The sequence below is a fragment of the Meles meles genome, chromosome 2 (genome assembly GCF_922984935.1).
Source record: "Meles meles chromosome 2, mMelMel3.1 paternal haplotype, whole genome shotgun sequence".
In the NCBI taxonomy this organism is placed as follows: Eukaryota; Metazoa; Chordata; class Mammalia; order Carnivora; family Mustelidae; genus Meles; species Meles meles.
In genome coordinates, this window is record NC_060067.1 from 6,387,658 (window position 1) to 6,406,125 (window position 18,468).

General features: G+C 43.1%; 1 protein-coding gene across 1 annotated transcript in view; it reads left to right on the forward strand.

Moving 5' to 3' along the window:
* CCDC158 (coiled-coil domain containing 158) overlaps positions 1-18,468 on the forward strand; it is a 107,652-nt gene that overhangs the window by 46,639 nt on the left and 42,545 nt on the right. Inside the window, exons 13-18 of the mRNA XM_045987555.1 lie at positions 1,012-1,201; positions 3,163-3,315; positions 5,313-5,425; positions 7,647-7,805; positions 8,877-8,969; positions 9,944-10,069. Of these exons, the coding sequence (XP_045843511.1) occupies positions 1,012-1,201; positions 3,163-3,315; positions 5,313-5,425; positions 7,647-7,805; positions 8,877-8,969; positions 9,944-10,069 (834 nt within the window). The remainder of the gene's footprint in view (positions 1-1,011; positions 1,202-3,162; positions 3,316-5,312; positions 5,426-7,646; positions 7,806-8,876; positions 8,970-9,943; positions 10,070-18,468) is intronic.

Consider the following 18,468-nt stretch of genomic DNA (forward strand, 5'->3'; position numbering starts at 1 on the left):
AAAGTCAGCAAAGGGAAAAGATACACGGAGGAAGCGAGGCACGGGCTTCCTGAAGTCCTCTCCTGCAGAGTCACGCAGGACGCACTTCCCTCCCCCAGCAACAGTCCGAGACTGCGTGTCACGTGTTGCCGACCAGGGCAGCTCATTGGAGACCCTGTCCCCAGGGTTTTCATCCAGAGGACTGCTCACACCAACACGCAGGGCCTGACAAGTATTCCAGGATTCCAGAAGGAAAGCAGGTGCTCCGCATAAATCATTCTGTTTGCAGAACTGGTTTAGGTACGGCGAGCCACTCTTATCAGTTGGCGTGGTGGGAACCCTCCCAAGTCCAAGTTCCCAGATACCAGCCGAGGGCCAGCTGAGGGCCAACCGTGTTGCAGGCTCTAATAAGAATAACAGTTGGGCTCTTGTCAACGTACCAACGTCCCCTTCACGTGCAGAGCCCTCCTGGCATTCATCCTGCACCCCCACATTCTTTGATTCCTTGTTTTGGTCGCTCATTATTACCTATTAAATATTTGTTGTCTGTCTCCTCTCACTGGAATGTGAGCTCCCTGGGGACAGTGACATTCCTTCTTGCTATTCAAGACTGGGATGCTTGGTGAGGCTTCTGGGACGCAGAGCTCAGAAAGGCACTTGCCTGGGGCCTCACTTGCCTCCCCTCAGGCGTCACCCCCACTTCTCTGGCCCAACATGTAAAGTTGTGCCTGGCACAGAGTGGGTGCCCAGTATATTCCTCTTGGGAATGGAAAAAAAAAAAAGGAATAGAAATAATGAGTTATTGCAAACGATACTGGAAATGGACTTCCAGGGTTAAAAGAAAGGTGAAGTGTTCCTTTTGCTTTTCCATTTCCTGTTGAGGTTTTATAATAAAATAGAAATTCAATATTCTAGGAAATAGTGAAAAGATATTAAATACAGAGAGGACACCAATACAATGTGCACCAGAAGTACTTGTACATAAATGTTTTTACTTCTTACTCTGTCCTTTGTATTTATCCCTATATTTAGATTTTAAAAGATAAAAAGGATGCAAAGATACGGGAGCTTGAGGCCCGAGTGAGTGACCTGGAGCTGGAAAAGGTGAAGCTGGTGAATGCGGGCTCCGAGCGGCTCCGTGCGGTGAAGGACATCAAACAGGAGAGAGATCAATTATTAAATGAGGTGAAAACCGGTAGGAGTGAGTTGAACAGCCTTACAGGTAGGTTCCTTCGGTTCCCGTTCTGCTGGCAACTGGAGGAGCGCGGCCAGGGAAGTCCAGCCCAGACTCTGGGACTGTTGCGAAACGTGGCCACAACATGGCCGCTCTTCCCACATCCTAGACAGGGGGAGTGATGCTGCCCCGAAATCCTGCTTCTGCTCACAGAGCCCCCACAACTGTTAATTTGAGTCAGCCTCAGAGTCCATGACATTTTTGACTGAGTTGGGTTTTTTTTAAAGATTTATTTATTTATTTTAGAGAGAGTGCAAGTGTGTGTGAGTGGGGGAGGGGCAGAGGAGAGGGAGAGCAGCAGATGCCCCAGTAGGCGCAGAGCCCATCAGGTGGCTCAGTCTCACAACCCCAGGTTCGTGACCTCAGCTAAAACCAAGAGTCAGAGGCTTCACGGATGGAGCTACCCAGGCGCCCTCCTTTACCGAGTTTTCAAGAAAAGGATGAGGGAAGTGGAAACCTTGAGTCCTTTGAGTCAAATAGCTTGATGAGATGTTTCATAATGAAGCAACACGTGTAAACAGACGTGGAGCTTTCTTGAAAAATCAATCAAGACCTTAAATTTAAAAATAAAATATTTTTGGTTCACGATTAGTGTGCTACAGGTATCATCCACCACACACGTGCGTGCGTGCGCGCACACACACACACACACACACACACACAGTCAAGGATTCCTGAGCATTGACTAGGCCAGACACTGAGACAGGCCCTGGGAACACAAGAGTGAGGATCCCGGCTAGCTGGGAGCCAGGGCTCTATGGAACGGGTCACCGGACGGTGGGTGAGGCCCGGGGTGCTGGGTGCAGACGGACGACAGTGCGGAGAATCCGTCTGCTGTAGGAGTCACACCTCCTCTGCTAATTTTGTGTGAAGAAAAGGGATTTGGCATGTAAAGCAGGAGGTGGGAGGGCAGCCCAGGCAGAGAGAACATCGTGGGCCAAAGCGCAAGGCCTGAAATAACAATGTGACCTCAGAAGCACTTGAGTCTCAGCACCAGGGCTGAGAGATGAGGCAGAATAGACGGGCAGAGCCCGACAGTGCGGAGCCAGCAAGAGACATTAAGTAGGAGATTATTGTCAGCAAATGCACATTTTGAAAGGACAGTGTCTTGGCAGGTAAATAGAGAAAGGCAAGACTATAGGGCCAGAGGGCAGTTAGAGGGGATCTTGTAATGGCCTCAGGGAGCTATGAAAACTTGAACCAAGGCCGTGGCGGTGAAAATGAAAGAATGAAGGGTGTTTTGACGACTGAACAGTGGTACTTTGTGATTAGAGGAGCTGTGTGTGGCCTTCAGGCCTTAGGTCTCTGGGGTTGGGAGAACAGTGCGCGGGTCACCAACAACCGAGAGAGGGAAAGCATTCGGAGGAGCAGGCTTGAGGGCCGGAGGGTGAGCTCCAGCCAGTCTGAGACCGCTCGTGTGGGTGGTGCCGGGACATCCACATGGATCTGGGTAGACAGATCACAGCCAAGAGGCCTTGGCTCTCTCTGTCCCCTTTATATGTAAATCTACTATATATAAATATATAAAAAAGCGAGTAGGTGTGTGGGGGTGTGTTCTTGTGTAGAATGATGAGTACGTGCCAAGTACTTTAGTAATTACTGGAGCTGAAAAGACAGAACACGAGGCAACCTCCGGTTACTTACCGTGTCTTGCAGACTCACCTCCCTCCACATGGTGGCGAGATCTGTTGTGGGTGTGCCCAGCAGAAATGTGCGGCTGGTGTGAGCCAGTTACACGGGCTGGGAGAGAACGGTGACTAGTCAGGGGGTAAAGGAGGAGGATCGACTCAGGAAGCGGGACCGTGCATCTGATTTCTCTAACAAATGGTGGTGTGGCTAAACGAAGTCTCTTCCAGCCCTACGACTCTGTGATTAGTAATTACAAGTAAGGTACACCTCATGCAATGGCATAGACAAAAGTAACCATCGGTTATTATCGCACGCTACAGAGGACTACGAAGTCTTAAAAAGGAATTTCCGAAACAAAACTGAAGAAATGGAAGCTACTACAAACAAACTGAAAATGCAGTTAAAGTCTGCACAGTCTGAACTGGAACAAACGAGAAATACGTTGAAGTCGATGGAAGGATCCGATGGTCATGGTATGCTTTACTGGATTTTATTCTCCTGTTTCTGACTCCATTGGTCTAGACTTATTAGAGCACAGCCCGGACACGTCACCTGCCACCTCTTCCGGGTGCTGCACGCTGTGAGAGACACAGCGAGGGGCACCCATGCCGGGTGTTGGATAGCAGACATTCTGCTCAGGGTTTTTTAGGGAAAAGGCCATGTGCTTCGTTTAATCCCTAAAGTATCAGAGTCTTTTCCTGTGGCTGTTTCAGTAATTCCTAACAGATCTCAACGCCTGTAAGTGCCAGTAATTACTCTTAAGGAACTGTTGCTAGAAATACAAGTTCCCAGTGATTTTCATTCATTCCCGTATTTTTCCCATGTTCATTATCAACATAAGCTGTAAGTCTATGGTTGTCAGTTCCCGATTCTTTCTCTGTGGTAAAGATGGGATGAAGCCCTGGGAATTGAGCTGCCGGGATGAGTGGTCCCTCGTCACCACTCAACCCCGTTGTTCCCTTTGTCCGCCGCTGCCCGTACTAATTCGGAGAGAGAAGGCTGTCTGCTGTCTCACCTCACTCACGTCAATGTCGGTACGGCTGTATTAGCTGACTGTAAGAATATATATTAAGCTAAGTAAAGTCTATATTTTTTATTTCTTAATGTTTTTTAATGTCAAAAGATTGATTTCTGTGCCCGCTTCAGCAGCACATATACTAAACTGGAACCGTTCAGAGAAGATTGTCGTGGCCCCTGTCCAGAGGTAGCGCACAGGTTCTCGAAGCGTCCTGTATTTTGTGCCTCCCTTGCAGGTTCAGCTTTTCCTTTGCTGGTTAACACCAAGAAAATGGTGGGCTTTGAAGAGGTCGCTCAGGAGCCCCATTTGGGGTCTGTTCCCTGCCCCCCCAATTCCCAACCCCCCAATCCCACTACGACCAGAAAGAGTCCTTTCCTCAGTGCCCTCCAGGCATTTCAGCCATAGCCCCAGTCACACTAAAGAGATTTAAGAGAAGTTTGAAGGCCAACCATGACATCTTAATGAGACCAGAGTTGTTCTGAGCGGTAGAAGGAGGTGAGCGGTGACCAAATGGTGTCGGACTATTGCTCCCTCAGGAAAGCCGCCTGTTCTGACGGATCAGCCCTGTTTGACAGCTTAGCTAGAGGAACTGTGTCTTGTTAGCAAGAAGTCAGACCGTTCCTCCTCTGAGAGTTTGTTTCTAAAGAATGATACGGTTTCTCTTTTCATCCTCTAAGCTCTATCTGGATCTGACCCAAAGCCATGGCATTTTCAAACCTCTTTCCTCAGCTGCCTGTGGAAAACAACATGGGTCTCTGGCTCTGAAGTTCTGAGTGAGGATGAGCGTCCTAGATCTTTTCAGGGGCCTGCCGTGTCTGAACTGGTCAGCGCCTCCTGCCTGCCTTGAACGTTCTCATCCCGTCCCTAGTTTTACCAAAATAATTCGATATATGCTCACGCTGTGAATGTGATGGTTGAAACAGCAGTGAGTTCCAAACACATGCAGTAACTACGGGAATGAAGATCGAATGGTTTGTGGTTTCGCAGGACTCTTTAAAAACATCACTTAATAATGGATGCCTTACACAGTCACTGTGACGTGTTTATAGGATAACATATGAACAAGTAAGGGATGTCTTTATGGTATTTTGAATATGAGTTTCTGGAAAATTATTTTAGTAAAAATACTATATATATTATTCATTATATGACTTTGTTTATGTATATGTTTTCTATATGGGTGAGTATGAATTTGGTCAGTATTATACCCATGGGCGATACGGCAAGTTATTACAGTCAATTAATACCAATAGGAAGGAATTCACAAAACATCAATCTCAGCTCAAAATCTCTGAACGATTGCTGAAAACTGTCCTATCACTCTCTTGAAACTGTCCAAGTGCCTTGGAGAATCGTGTCCCCGTATCCCAGTATTTAACTATCAATTTAGAGCCGGCGCTCAAAATTTAGAAACCTTAAAAACGAAGGCGGTTTGCTTCCTTTTTCCCCCAGCTATGAAAGTGGCGATGGGGATGCAGAAGCAAATCACGGCTAAAAGAGGTCAAATAGACGCCCTTCAGAGCAAGATACAGTTTTTGGAAGAGGCAATGACTAATGCAAATAAGGTGAGTCCGTGTCCTCGCAGTGGAGGACACCGGTGTGTCCCCCTCAAGTACGCGCCAGGCAGGAGAAGACACGGCAGAGTTACAGAGTGCACAGGACACACAAGGTTCTTTCTGACCAAGAGAACGAGGGGAAAGCTGCGAAGGAACGGTTGAGTAGGACCTTGAAAGAGCTCGTATTTTCAATGCAGAAAATGGGCAAAAGGACATTCCTGGTAGAGACAGAATGATTTTATGTGATCCGTGTGTTCTGAAATAATGTGACGTGTGTGTTCTTGAAATCACTGTGTTTGGCTGGGCTGTGTGGTTCGAGGCCGGCGACGCTGAGAACAGTGGGATTCAGAGGGCCCGGCCAACAGATTTCATCAGTGACGTGCCAGAAAGAGAAACCGAATGAAAATGGAAGCACGGGTTTACACATGGCAAAGAAACACATAAACACTACAATAAATATGGCCCTTTATCTTGAAAAAGACCTGAAAGTTGCTTGCGGAAGTGTGCCCCAGAGAGTTGTGGCTTGTGAGGTATTATGAGGGGGTAAAAGGGGGATTTTCTTAACACCGGATGCGCGTGGATGTGACTCCTAACAAGGTAAACTGAGGCAACGGTAGATGGGTGTTTGAGGAGTGCGCATGTATGCTTTCTGTGTATTCCTGCCCAGCTCTGTTTAGCTGGGCATCGTTTTTCGTTGACTTAGTATTTCTCATAAATGAAACTGTGCATAATAAGTGTGAAATCGGCGCTGTGCTCAGACATTCCCTGATACATCAGTCACTTTGGAACAAATCACCATTTTCGAAGGAATTTACATCAGGACTGACTGTAACAGAGGTAGGAAGTCAAGAGCATACGTAGAAGACAGGGGCAGCTCAAGTAATTGCTTTCCCCTTACCCAAAAGGACCTGGTGACACCCTTCTTCAGAGTGACGCAGAACCATCCCGAGTATGTACACAGGCATGTGTTTGTGCAGACCCTCAGCATACGGGACTGAGTTATTTCCTTTTTCAGGTTTCTTCCTGTTTTTTTCTTCCCTCCTTTTCTCTTATCCTAAATTTTTTTTTTCTTTTTCTCCTTCCATTATTTGCTCATTTGGGACCTAAAGCCATGCTTATTCTCATCCTCCGTAGGAAATCTTAGGGCATAAGAGGTCACTGCCTGCCGTCATCACAGGTGCCTGTCGCACCTGGAGGAAGGACATTCCCTTCAAACAGAAAGGAGGCAACTTGCCAATTTTTTCTTAAAAGATTTATTTATTTATTTGACAGAGAGATCACAAGTAGGCAGAGAGGCAGGCAGAGGAGGTGGGGGAAGCAGGCTCCCCGCCGAGCAGAGAGCCTGATGCGGGGCTCGATCCCAGGACCCTGAGATCATGACCTGAGCCGAAGGCAGAGGCTTTAACCCACTGAGCCACCCAGATGCCCCCAACTTGGCAAATTTATCTTTCTTTCTAAAGCCTTTTCTGTCTAACTAATCAGAAAAAAAAAACAAAACACTTATTTCCATCCAAAAGGTTTATTATAGCGGCAACACCATCTACCTTGTTTACATTAAACATTTTCTCAAAGAAACACACAAAAAAATACAGACTCAGTCAGTTGAGGTTACTTGACTACTGTGCATTTCTTTTTGTCTCCCTATTCCATGATGGTTTTTTATAGAAGAATATGAATGAATTTCAATGAGATTTTGTTGAATACCAAAGACTCTCAGAAGTAGATCAATAAGAACATTAGTATCACTAGACCTTGAGGGCAGGAACTGCGTGTCCCATCTTTTTGGGGTCTGCAGTAGGCATCTGTGAAATGAATATTCAACCTTGAAACAAAATAGAAGCCCCCAAAGCTTTCAAATAAAGGCATCTTCTTTAAATCTCTTTTGTCATTTTGAACAAATTTCAATAAAATTGAATGCATGATTACTTAGTTTCAATTCACCATCATGCCATCTCTTTTTATGCAACATAGTAATGACACGTTTTGTAGGTTTTATCGAAGATTTAATAAGATTTATGAAGATTTAAGAAGAAGTAATAATACCAGTAGTGATAAAAATAAAAGAGTCTGTGATAACAATTCCAACAGTTCCCAGCTCCAGCTCCAAAGCAATTACATGGTGTATGAGTTGACCTACAGTTCAGGTCTTCATGCAAGTTTCATATTCCCATCACATCAGGGCACCTAAATCAGCATATTGTTTCTGATATTTTTTCCTCTATCATTACAGGAAAAGCATTTTCTAAAAGAAGAGAAGAATAAATTAAGCCAGGAACTGAGTACTGTTGCAACAGAGAAAAACAAGATGGCCGGAGAACTGGAGGTCCTGAGATCCCAGGAACGGCGTTTGAAGGAAAAGGTTGCGAATATGGAAGTTGCTCTTGATAAGGTAGTTATTAACTAGAGGTGTAATTATCAGCTATATAGCTATTAAGTAGACTTGCTCTGAATAAAAGCCCCGTGTTGATACGAACCAAATCTCTATTATACCACAATCACCTAGCACAAGGAAAGCCATTTCCCGTGGAGAAGGCTCTTCTGTGCTTTAAAACATAGTTATAATGCTAACAGTTTGCCAAATTCTCTTTTTGGAGCTAACACAGTCACAAGGGCAGCAAAGTGTAAGACAGGAGATGCTCCTGATGTCCTCAGTAGACTGAAGAAATAAGAATGTCTCCAGTCTAACTTACTGCCACAGAACAACTTGAACACTAGGTAGAATACAGTCTGTTAGTGATACCAATAAAATGATAGTGTAATGCTAATGTCTGACAGTTGTTGGGGTCCAGAAAATGCAGGCAGAAAACACAGCTTAAAGAATGAGGGAATTACCAAGAAGTGTCAGAAGGTTTAAAAAAAAAAAAAGAATGAGAAGGATTAATGACACTGTATTTGTAGTTACCATTCATCAGAGAGGAATAAGTCTTTTTGTCATCCAAGAACTCTGAAAGATTAAAAATATACCCAGACTAGTCCTTGATTCTTAAGAAAGCAGAGCCTTGATGGTTAGGTAAAATGACCTGTGATCCACCTATGGCAACTTTGGTTTTAAAACCAAATTTTAAAAAATTGACTTCGTGAATTTTAGTTGTTATTTCTGTGTGTGTGTGTGTGTGTGTGTGTGTGTGTGTGTGTATGTGTGTATGTGTATATATGTATATACACACACACATATATGTATATATATTTTACATTGCTAAAGCTGTTTGCTCATTTCATCCTGTTTCTTCATTCTCTTGAATGCCCTTCATGTACTGAATGTTGTATAGATGCTGGAGATAGAATAAAGCCAGGGCCTCCAATTGTTCTAAGTTTATTGAATAAAATAAGTAGATAAATGCAAGTTAGTGTGCTAAGAGTGGGGGAGGTTCCCTTGAAGAGCTAGAAACTGAGTTATTTATAGATTAATCAAATTGTGCAGAGAACGGAGGATAAACCACATGTGGTTGCTTGATCGCAGGCATCTTTGCAGTTTGCTGAATGTCAAGATATCATACAGCGTCAGGAACAAGAGTCTGTGCGCCTAAAACTTCAACACACTTTGGACGTAAAAGTGAGGTCTTTTTTTTTTATCATAAAAAGTTTAAGCAAAAAATGGTGCGACTCTTTGATGTACTTATATATTTTCTTCATGTGCCTTAGAAACATTCAAGTGTACTTTCAACATTTTCTGATACTAGCCGTTATAAATTCTGTATAAACATCCTTACGTTCTATACCTGTCCTTTTCCTGTTACCAGTTTGGTAGCAAACTGAAGCACCGTACTCTGTGTATGTTTATAATAAGAGGGGTGAGCAACAGAGTTGCCTTGAAGATGCTGGAGGAAGAATTTTCCATACAGAAGGGGGTCAAGTAAAGGCAAAGCCCCAGCATGCGAGTGTGTTTAGCTTGCTTGGGGAATAGCAAACATGATTTAATCTGCATGGCAAAAACTTGTTCTTTAAAAACAGTACATGTATGTCTGTGTTCCAAGTATATTTTAAAGCTGCAGACATACATGAAAGTCCTTTTTTTTAAAGTTTTTATTTATTTGACAGATCACAAGTAGGCAGAGAGGCAGGCATGGGGGTGCGGAGAGCAGGTTCCCCGCTGAGCAGAGAGCCCGATGCAGAGCTCGATCCCAGGACACTGGGATCATGACCTGAGCCGAAGGCAGAGGCTTAACCCACTGAGCCACCCAGGCGCCCTACAGTGGAGTCTCAGTAACAGGTGCCCGCGCAGGCTGAGCAGTTCGCCAGACCTAGCATGGGGTCTTCGGCAAAACCGAGAAGCCAGCCTAGTGGCGCCCCAAGGTGTCTTCCCGTCTCCAGGGCTTTTCACGAAGCTGCGGGAAGGTGCCTTCCTGAGCATCCGCTTCGCCTGCGAAGAGTAACTTGGGCAGAAGCATCTGGCTTGATATTCTGCGTGATGACTCTGTAGACAGACGTTCAGCACCCGAGACAGATATGTTTGCAAAATGCATCTGATCCCACGGTTCTGGGTGTCGGTCGACAACTGTCTTTGCTCCCATCTGTGTCGCTTTCTAGGAACTTCAGGGCCCTGGGTTCACCTCGAACACTTCAGTGAAGTCGCGCCTCCTGCAGCCGCCCGCGGCCGCCCGCTCCCATTCGAACGTGCCGTCGTCCCAGTCCACGGCCAGCTTCCTGTCTCACGTAAGCTGCGGGTCCCCTCGTCCCTGACGCAGACGCCCTCCTGCGCACGTAACTCTAAATCGAGAGAAATTTCACTGGAGAATAATACATCTCGAGTTAGGACACTTTCAATTGCTAGATTTTAGATTTACACAGACCGGATGAACGCAAATGCTAACTCCACTATCTGGTGTTTGCTCTTGGGAAGACAGACAGATGAGCTGTTCGGTGGGATTAATGTCAACAACAATTTTTTTTTAAGTTTTCATTTTAATTCCAGTGGGTTACCATACGCTGTAGTACAGTGTCGGGTGGACAACACAGTGACTCAACACTTCCATCCGTCACCCAGGGCTCGCCACAGGTGCGCTCCTAATCCCTGTCACCTGCTCGCCCACCCCCCCCCTTCTGGTGACCATCCTGTGGTTCTCTAGGGTTCGGGGTTTGTTTCTTGGTTTGTCTGTCTCTCTCTCTCTTTTCCCCCATTGCTCTTTATTTTGTTTCTTACATTTCACAGGTGAGGGAAATCGTATGGTATTTGTCTTTCTCTGACCGAGTTCACTCAGCGTTAGACTCTAACTCCAGTTACGTCGTTGCGCATGGCAAGATTTCCTTCTTTTTGTGGCTGAGGAACGTCCCGTTGTGTGTGTGCACACCACCTCTTCTTTAGCCGTTCATCAGTCGGCGGCCACCGGGCTGGCCCGTTGCTTGGCCGCTGTAAGTCACGCTACCACAAACACAGGGTGCGTGTATCGCTTTGAATGATCTCTTGCAGTCCTTAGTACATACCTACTAGTGCACTTGCTGGGTCGCCAGGCAGTCCTGTTTTTAACTTCTCCAGGAACCTCCAGACTCTCTCCGCAGTGGCTGCTCCACCAACAGCGCACAATGTTCCTTCTGCTCCACAGCCTCCCAACACCTGCTGATTCTTGTGTCGCTGGTGGATTCTAGCCATTCTGACTGGCTAAGTCAGTCACTTAGTCACGCGAGGCGGTATCCCATTGTAGTTTTGATTTATATTTCCCCGATGACGGGTGATGTTGGGCATCTTTTCGTGTGTCTTTTCGCCGTTCGGATGTCTTTTTGGAGGAAGGTCTGTTCGTGTCTTCTGCCTGTGTTTTCATTGGATTATTTGGGTTTGGGGTGTTGGGTTGTGTAAGTTCTTTATATACGCTGGACACTAACCCTTTATTAGACATGCCATTTGCAAATATCTTCTCCCATTTGGTAGGTTGTGTGTCAGATTTGGTGACTGTTTTCTTCACTGTGAAGAAGCCTTTTATTTTGATGTAGCCCCAGTAGTTTATTTGTGCTTTTGTTTCCCTTGCCTCAGGAGAGATATCTAGAAAAAAGTTGCTTCGGCCAATATTAAAGAAGTTACTCCCTGTGTTTTCTTCCAGGATTTTTATGGCTTCAGCTCTCACATTTAGGTGTTTAATCCATTTTGGGTTTATTTTTGTGTGTGGTGTAAGACAGTCGTCCAGTTTCTTTCTTTCACACATTGCTGTTCAGTTTTCTCAACACCACTGGGTGTAGAGACCGCCTTTTTCCCATTGGGTACTGTTCCCTGCTTTGTCAAAGATTAATTGACCATATAGTTGTGGGATTATTTCTAGGCTCTCTGTTCTGTTCCATTGATCTATGTATCTGTTTTTGTGCCAGTACCATACTGTTGGGAACAACTTTGTGATACTACACGAACGCCAGAATTATGATGCCTCCAGCTTCTCTTTTTCAAGATTGCTTTAGCTATTTGGGGTTTTCTGTAGTTCTTCTTTTTTTTTTTAAATAAGATGTTATTTATTTATTAGATGGAGCGAGAACACAAGTAGGCAGATCAGCAGGCAGAGGGAGAGGGAAAAGCAGGCTGTCCGCTGAGCAGGAAACCCAATGCAGGGCTTGATCCCAGGACCCTCGGATCATGACCTGAGCCAAAGGCAGCCACTTAACAAACTGAGACACCCAGGCACCCCTGGTCTTTTGTACTTCTATACAAATTATAGGATTGTTTGTTCTAGTTCTGTGAAACAAATGCTTTTGGTATTTTGATAGGGATTGCATTAAATGTGTATATTGCTTTGGGTAGTACAAACATTTTAACAGTATTTGTTCTTCCAATCATGAGCATGGAACTTTTTTCTATTTCTTTGTGTTGTCTTCAATTTCTTTCATCAGTAATTTACAGTTTTCAGAGCAAAAGTTCTTCACCTCGTTGGTTAGGTTTATTCCTAGGTATCTTATTATTTTTTGTGCAACTGTAAATGAGATTGTTTTCTAAATTTCATTTCCTGCTGCTTCATTATTGGTGCTCAGAAATGCAACAGATTTCTGAGCACTGATTTTGTATCCTGAAAAATTTTTTTTTTAAATTAATTTATTTATTTTTATTTGCTTATTTACAGCATAACAGTGTTCATTGTTTTGGCATCACACCCAGTGCTCCATGCAGTACGTGCCCTCCCTATTACCCACCACCTGGTTCCTCAACCTCCCACCCCACCCCACCCCCTCCCACCGCCCCTTCATAACCCTCTGGTTGTTTTTCAGAGTCCATAGTCTCTCATGGTTCATCTCCCCTTCCAGTTTCCCTCAACTCCCTCTCCTCTCCATCTCCCCATGTCCTCCATGTTATTTGTTATGCTCCACAAATAAGTGAGACCATATGATACTTGACTCTCTCTGCTTGACTTATTTCGCTCAGCATAATTTCTTCCAGTCCTGTCCATGTTGCTACAAAAGTTGGGTATTCGTCCTTTCTGATGGAGGCATAATACTCCATTGTGTATATGGACCACATCTTCCTTATCCATTCATCCGTTGAAGGGCATCTTGGTTCTTTCCACAGTTTGGCGACCGTAGCCATTGCTGCAATAAACATTGGGGTACAAATGGCCCTTCTTTTCACTACATCTGTATCTTTGGGGTAAATACCCAGCAGTGCAATTGCAGGGTCATAGGGAAGCTCTATTTTTAATTTCTTCAGGAATCTCCACACTGTTCTCCAAAGTGGCTGCACTAACTTGCATTCCCACCAACAGTGTAAGAGGGTTCCCCTTTCTCCACATCCTCTCCAGCACACGTTGTTTCCTGTCTTGCTAATTTTGGCCATTCTAACTGGTGTTAGGTGGTGTCTCAATGTTGTTTTAATTTGAATCTCCCTGATGGCTAGTGATGATGAACATTTTTTCATGTGTCTGATAGCCATTTGTATGTCTTCGTTGGAGAAGTGTCTGTTCATATCTTCTGCCCATTTTTTGATATGATTATCTGTTTTGTGTGTGTTGAGTTTGAGAAGTTCTTTGTAGATCCTGGATATCAACCTTTTGTCTGTACTGTCATTTACAAATATCTTCTCCCATTCCGTGGGTTGCCTCTTTGTTTTGTTGACTGTTTCCTTTGCTGTGCAGAAGCTTTTGATCTTGATGAAGTCCCAAAAGTTCATTTTTGCTTTTGTTTCCTTGGCCTTTGGAGACTTATCTTGAAAGAAGTTGCTGTGGCTGATATCGAAGAGGTTACTGCCTATGTTCTCCTCTAGGATTCTGATAGATTCCTGTCTCACGTTGAGGTCTTTATCCATTTCGAGTTTATCTTTGTGAACGGTGTAAGAGAATGGTCGAGTTTCATTCTTCTACATATCGCTGTCCAGTTTTCCCAGCACCATTTATTGAAGAGACTGTCTTTTTTCCATTGAATATTTTTTCCTGTTTTGTCGAAGATTATTTGACCATAGAGTTGAGGGTCCATATCTGGGCTCTCCACTCTGTTCCACTGGTCTATGTGTCTGTTTTTATGCCAGTACCACGCTGTCTTGGTGATCACAGCTTTGTAGTAAAACTTGAAATCGGGTAACGTGATGCCGCCAGTTTTGTTTTTGTTTTTCAACATTTCCTTAGCAATTCGGGGTCTCTTCTGACTCCATACAAATTTTAGGATTATTTGCTCCAGCTCTTTGAAAAATACTGGTGGAATTTTGATCGGAATGGCATTAAAAGTATAGATTGCTCTAGGCAGTATAGACATTTTAACAATGTTTATTCTTCCAATCCAAGAGCATGGAACAGTCTTCCATCTTTTTGTGTCTTCTTCAATTTCTTTCATGAGTGTTCTGTAGTTCCTCGAGTACAGGTCCTTTACTTCTTTGGTTAGGTTTATGCCCAGGTATCTTATGGTTTTTGGTGCTATAGTAAATGGAATCGATTCTCTAATTTCCCTTTCTGTATTTTCATTGTTAGTGTATAAGAAAGCCACTGATTTCTGTACATTGACTTTGTATCCTGCCACGTTACTGAATTGCTGTATGAGTTCTAGTAGTTTGGGGGTGGAGTCTTTGGGGTTTTCCATATAAAGAATCATGTCATCTGCGAAGAGAGAGAGTTTGACTTCTTCCTTGCCAATTTGGATACCTTTTATTTCTCTTTGTTGTCTGATTGCCGTTGCTAGGACTTCTAATACTATGTTGAACAAGAGTGGTGAGAGTGGGCATCCTTGTCGTGTTCCTGATCTCAACGGGAAGGCTGCAAGCTTTTTCCCATTGAGGATGATATTTGCTGTGGGTCTTTCATAGATAGATTTTATGAAGTTCAGGAATGTTCCCTCTATCCCTATACTTTGAAGCGTTTTCATCAGGAACGGATGCTGGATTTTGTCAAATGCTTTTTCTGCATCAATTGAGAGGACCATGTGGTTCTTCTCTCTTCTCTTATTGATGTGTTCTATCACACTGATTGATTTGCGAATGTTGAACCAACCTTGCAACCCAGGGATGAATCCCACCTGGTCATGGTGGATAATCTTTTTAATGTGCTGCTGGATCCTGTTTGCTAGGATCTTGTTGAGAATCTTTGCATCCATATTCATCAGTGATATTGGTCTGAAATTCTCCTTTTTGGTAGGGTCTTTGCCTGGTTTGGGGATCAGGGTAATGCTGGCTTCATAAAAAGAGTCTGGAAGTTTTCCTTCTGCTTCAATTTTTTGGAACAGCTTCAGGAGAATTGGTGTTATTTCTTCTTTGAAAGTTTGGTAGAATTCCCCAGGGAATCCGTCAGGTCCTGGGCTCTTGTTTTTTGGGAGGTTTTTGATCACTGCTTCAATCTCATTACTAGATATCGGTCTATTCAGGTTGTCAATTTCTTCCTGGTTCAATTTTGGGAGTTTGTAGTTTTCCAGGAATGCATCCATTTCATCTAGGTTGCTTAGCTTATTGGCATATAACTGTTGGTAATAATTTCTGATGATTGTTTCTATTTCCTTGGTGTTAGTTGTGATCTCTCCCTTTTCATTCATAATTTTATTAATTTGGGCTTTCTCTCTTTTCTTTTGGATTAGTGTGGCCAATGGTTTATCGATCTTATTAATTCTTTCAAAAAACCAGCTTCTAGTTTCATTGATACGTTCTACTGTATCTCTCGTTTCTACCTCATTGATCTCTGCTCTAATCTTGATCATTTCCCTTCTTGCATGTGGAGTTGGTTTGATTTGTTGTTGATTCTCCAGTTCTTTAAGGTGTAGAGACAGCTGGTGTATTCTGGATTTTTCAATGTTTTTGAGGGAGGCTTGGATGGCTATGTATTTCCCCCTTAGAACCGCCTTTGCTGTATCCCACAGGTTTTGGACCGAGGTGTCCTCATTCTCATTGGTTTCCATGAATTGTTTAAGTTCATCTTTGATCTCCTGGTTGATCCAAGCATTCTTAAGCAAGGTGGTCTTTAGCTTCCAGGTGTTTGAGTTCCTTCTGAACTTTTCCTTGTGATTGAGCTCCAGTTTCAAAGCATTGTGATCGGAGAATATGCAGGGAATAATGTCAGTCTTTTGGTATCAGTTGAGTCCTGCTTTGTGACCCAGTATGTGGTCTATTCTGGAGAAGGTTCCATGTGCACTTGAGAAGAATGAGTATTCTGTTGTTTTAGGGTGGAATGTTCTGTATATGTCTATGAGGTCCATCTGGTCCAATGTTTCATTCAATGCTCTTATTTCTTTATTAATTTTCTGCTTCGATGATCTGTCTATTTCTGAGAGAGGCGTATTAAGATCTCCTACTATTATTGTATTCATATCAATATGACTCTTTATCTTGATTAATAGTTTTCTTACGTAATTGGGTGCTCCCATATTGGGGGCATAGATATTCACAATTGTTAGATCGTCTTGGCGGATAGTCCCTTTAAGAATGATGTAGTGTCCTTCTGTATCTCTGACTACAGTCTTTAGTTTAAAATCTAATTTATCTGATATGAGAATCGCTACCCCAGCCTTCTTTTGAGGCCCATTGGCATGAAAGATGCTTCTCCATCCCTTCACTTTCAGTCTGGGTGTATCCTTAGGTTCAAAATGGGTCTCTTGTAGACAACATATGGATGGGTCCTGTCGTTCTATCCAGTCTGCAACCCTGTGTCGTTTTATGGGCGCATTTAGGCCATTCACATTGAGAGTGATTATTGAGAGATAGGTTTTTATTGACATCGTGTTGCCTTTGAAGTCTTTCTGTCTATAGATTGTTTCTATATTTCTGTTCAATGATATTCTTAGGATTTTTTCTCTTTTATAGGACCCCCCTTAATATTTCCTGCAGTGTTGGCTTGGTGGTTGCGTAGTCTTTTAAGCCTTGCCGGTCTTGGAAACTCTTTATCTCTCCATCCATTTTAAATGTCAGTCTTGCTGGATAGAGTATTCTTGGTTGCATGTTCTTCTCATTTAGTACTCTGAATATATTTTGCCAGCCCTTCCTGGCTTTCCAGGTCTCTGTGGAAAGGTCTGACATTATTCTAATGGGCTTTCCTCTGTATGTAAGAAGCTTCTTTGTCCTAGCTGCTTTTAAGAGGGTCTCTCGTGAAACATAATTCCCCATTTTAACTATAAGGTGCCGTGAGGACTTTCGAGAATCTGAAATCTTGGGAGGAGATCTTTCTGCCTCTAGTACATGAACATTGTTTCCATTCGTGAGATTGGGAAAATTTTCATAGACAACTTCTTCCACTATATCTTCTAGACTTCTTTCTTTTTCTTCCCCTTCAGGGATTCCAATAATTCTGACGTTGGAACGTTTCATGGCATCGTTTATTTCCCTGATTCTGTTTTCGTGGCTTCTGAGCTGTTTGTTCCAGGCTTCCTCCTGATCCTTTCTTTCTATCTGTTTGTCCTCCAGATCACTAATTCTATCTTCTGTCTCAGTTACCCTAGCTTTTAGAGAATTTAGATTGGACTGGAACTCATTGAGAGCATTTTGAACATCATCCCTGGTGGCTTTCAGTTCTGCCCTAACATTGTGAACATCATCCCTGGTGGCTTTCAGTTCTGCCCTAATCAATTCTGTTTGGTCATCCATGGCTTTCTCCAACCTAGCTATTGCCTGGATAATTGTTAGTCTGAATTCCTTTTCTGACATATTGTCTATGTCGATAGCCATTAGTTCTGTTGCAGAAGGCCCATCCTCTGTATTTTTCTTCTGTTGGGTATTCCTCTTCCTAGTCATTTTGATAAGAGATGACTAAACAGATGCAGCTGGACTTATCGATTGTGGTGCAGTCAATGTGCACCCTGGAACGCTTCTGTGCAATCAGGATTCCCCACCCAAATGAGAGAAAAAAGAAAAGAAAAAGAAATAGAGAAGAAGAAAGAAAAAAAAAAGGGGAAAGAAAAAAGGAAGAAAAAAAAAAGAGAGAGAGAGATAGGAAAAAAAGGGAAGATATAAGAGAAGGCTCAGCCCAAATGGGCCACAAGGTAAGATTTGTGGAGTATACAAACAAAAACAGACAGACAAAGAGTGATAAAAGTATATGACAAGAGAAAAAAATATGTATATATAAGCAAAAAAAAGGGAAAAACTTCCTCAGAAAGAACCCCAAGTATAAGATTTATATATTGTCAGGACAGACACAAATTCACAGAAACACTGACAGAAGGAAAAATTGGGAGAATGGTTATAGATTCTCAGTGTGGGTGAGGAAGGTTATTTTGATTCTTCCTGAAGGTATCTTGATGTTTTTGTTAAGGGACTCAACTTTCCTAAGTTACAGGGGGATTAGAAACTGGTTTGCCTATAGGGGTAGCATTGATTGGGGAAAGGGGGTTACCTTGAAGTTTAACTCTATATATGTATAGTAGAAAATAAAAATTAAAAAAAGAATAAACTAGACTAAACTAAGTTAAAATTAAAAAAATAGAAAAACAAAAGAAAAACACGGGTGTATGTATCAAAAATTTCAGGTTAGAAGGTTATTAAAGAATTTGATGTACTGGACATCTCAGTGTGATGGTAAATCGGTTAAAAAATTATCTGTATGTATAAAAAAAAAAGAACCAGAATATTGGTAAAGAGTTAAAAATAAAAGTTGTATTTATGAAGTAGTGGTGATTGTTCTCTTGTAGTCTTTTTTTTTTTTTTCTTCCTTCCTGGTTGGTTTTCTGGGGGAGGGGCCTGCCAC